This window comes from Sapajus apella, unplaced genomic scaffold (assembly GCF_009761245.1).
Source record: "Sapajus apella isolate SASKATOON/1434 unplaced genomic scaffold, GSC_monkey_1.0 scaffold13, whole genome shotgun sequence".
In the NCBI taxonomy this organism is placed as follows: Eukaryota; Metazoa; Chordata; class Mammalia; order Primates; family Cebidae; genus Sapajus; species Sapajus apella.
Window position 1 is genome coordinate 22,397,947 of NW_022436953.1, and position 2,218 is coordinate 22,400,164.

Here is a 2,218-nt window from a genome sequence, read left to right on the forward strand (position 1 = left end):
ATGTTGACCAGGATGGTCTCGATCTCTTGACCTCGTGATCCACCTGCCTCAGCCTCCCAAAGTGCTGGGATTACAGGCTTGAGCCACCGCGCCCGGCTGGAATACTGATTCTTTATTATTTCTTTGGCATATGCAATCAGCTTTTTGCCCTTAATTTTTTTTTTTTTTTTTTAATTTTTAAAAAAATTGTGGTAAAATACATATAGGATTTACCTTTTTTGGCCAGGCACGGTGGTTCACACCTGTAATCCCAGGACTTTGGGAAGCCGAGGTGGGTGGATCACCTGAGGTCAGGAGTTCAAGACCAGCCTGACCAATATGGTGAAACCCCATCTTTACTAAAAATATAAAAATTAGCCTGGTGTGGTGGTATCTGCCTGTGGTCCCAGCTACTCAGGAGGCTGAGATGGGAGAATTGCTTGAACCTAGGAGGTGGAGGTTGCAATGAGCCAAGGTCATGCCATTGCACTCCAACTGGGCAACACAGCAAGACTCTGTCTCAAAAAAGATAAAGAAATAACTGATACTAGGTGATTTATCATGAAAAGAGGTTGAATTGGCACATGGTTTTGCAGGCTATACAGGAAGCATAGTGGCTTCTGTTGCTGTGGAGGCCTCAGGAAACTTACCATCATGGCGGAGGGTGAGGGGAGCAGGCATGTCTTACATGGCCTGAGCAGGGGGAAGGTGGGGAAGGTGCTATATACTTAAACAACCAGATCTTGTGAGAACACAATCACAAGAACCACACTAAGGGGATGGTGCTAAACCATTCATGAGAAATCACCCCCATGATCCAATCACCTCCCACCAGGCCCCACCTCTAACACTGGGGATTACAATTTGACATGAGGTTTGGGTGGGAACACAGATCCAGACCATATCAGTCCTCGAATAATTTTTTTTTGTAATTATATTGCTCTTTGAAATCAAAAAAGTCTGGGAATCATTGTCCTAACACCAGTCCCAGAGGTCTGCTAATTCCTGAGTTGCCTGGAATCCTTTAGCATGTATTGTATCAGATCTGAATTCAGGGAAAGATGATGCCATTTCCACCCTGAGAACCCAGGTATTTGGGAATGATACCTGGAGGCAAAGACCTGAAGGGGAAGCATCAGTCAAGAGAATCCTCGCTACCTTCTGCCCCAGCTGTCATTCTTGACCCCAAGAGCAATGATTGGAAAGTAAATGCCCTACTTCAGCCTCGTTCTTGACACCGACAGATAATTTTGGAATATTTGAAGTTGCGTGAATTTCTTCAGGCAGCTAATAATAATGTAGTCTTACTAACTGCCACAGGGTGCAGCTAATGTTCTGGAATGAATAAAGCAGTAAAGGAGAGCAGTCGATGAGCTTTTAGACCCAATTCTTTAGATTCGTTCACCATGTTTCTTCCTTCTCCAATAAGATTTGTTGTGTTTGTGATGCAGGTTATATCGCTGGATTTGTAGACTTGGAGGTGAGCAATAGACCAGACCTCTATGATGTGTTTGTGAATCTGGTAGAGAGTGAGATTACCATTGCTCCCCTTGCAAAAGGTTTGTTCTCTGTTCTGTTCTTGGTACAAGATATAAGCCAAACAGTTGTACATTTTTAGGCTGATTCTCTAAAACCAGTATTTGAGGGCTGGCTTACCCACTCTGCTGAAGGGGGCATATTTCTATGTCTGGAACACAGCATTTATTCTTACAGATGGACATGTTAGAAGAACACACCGGGTGCCTATGCAGCAAAGTATATGCTAAGAAGTTAATCTATTCATCTTGTTTCACTACTTTTGTTCTTAAACAAGGTGTGTTATCTATTGCTACATAACAGATCACTTCAGAACTTAGTGGTTTCTTTTTTTTTTTTTTTTTTTTTAAGGCAGAGTTTCGCTCGGTTGGAGTGCAATAGCATGATTTCAGCTCACGGTAACCTCCGTTCCTGGGTTCAAGTGATTCTCCTGCCTGTGTAGTGCGCCACCACACCCGGCTAATTTTACATTTTTAGTAGTAAGGGCTTTCTCCATGTTGGTCAGGCTGATGTTGAACTCTTGACCTCAGGTGATCCACCCACCTCAGTCTCCCAGAGTGCTGGGATTACAGTCATGAGCCACCTTGCTGGCCTGTGGTTTAGTTTCTTAATTTTGAAATGTCTCTGAGTCATAGAGAACTTAGTGGTTTAAAACAACAAATATTCCTTTCTTTTCTTTTTTTTTTTTTTTTTTTTTTTTTTT

The 2,218-nt window shown here is 42.7% G+C and overlaps 1 protein-coding gene across 4 annotated transcripts in view; it reads left to right on the plus strand.

The window, feature by feature from the left end:
* The window catches only part of DENND10 (DENN domain containing 10), a 30,349-nt gene that overhangs the window by 21,041 nt on the left and 7,090 nt on the right, over positions 1 to 2,218 (plus strand). For all 4 annotated transcript variants that reach the window (XM_032281793.1, XM_032281792.1, XM_032281795.1 and 1 more), the window contains one exon: positions 1,431 to 1,538. In XM_032281793.1, coding sequence (XP_032137684.1) covers positions 1,431 to 1,538 — 108 coding nt within the window. The remainder of the gene's footprint in view (positions 1 to 1,430; positions 1,539 to 2,218) is intronic.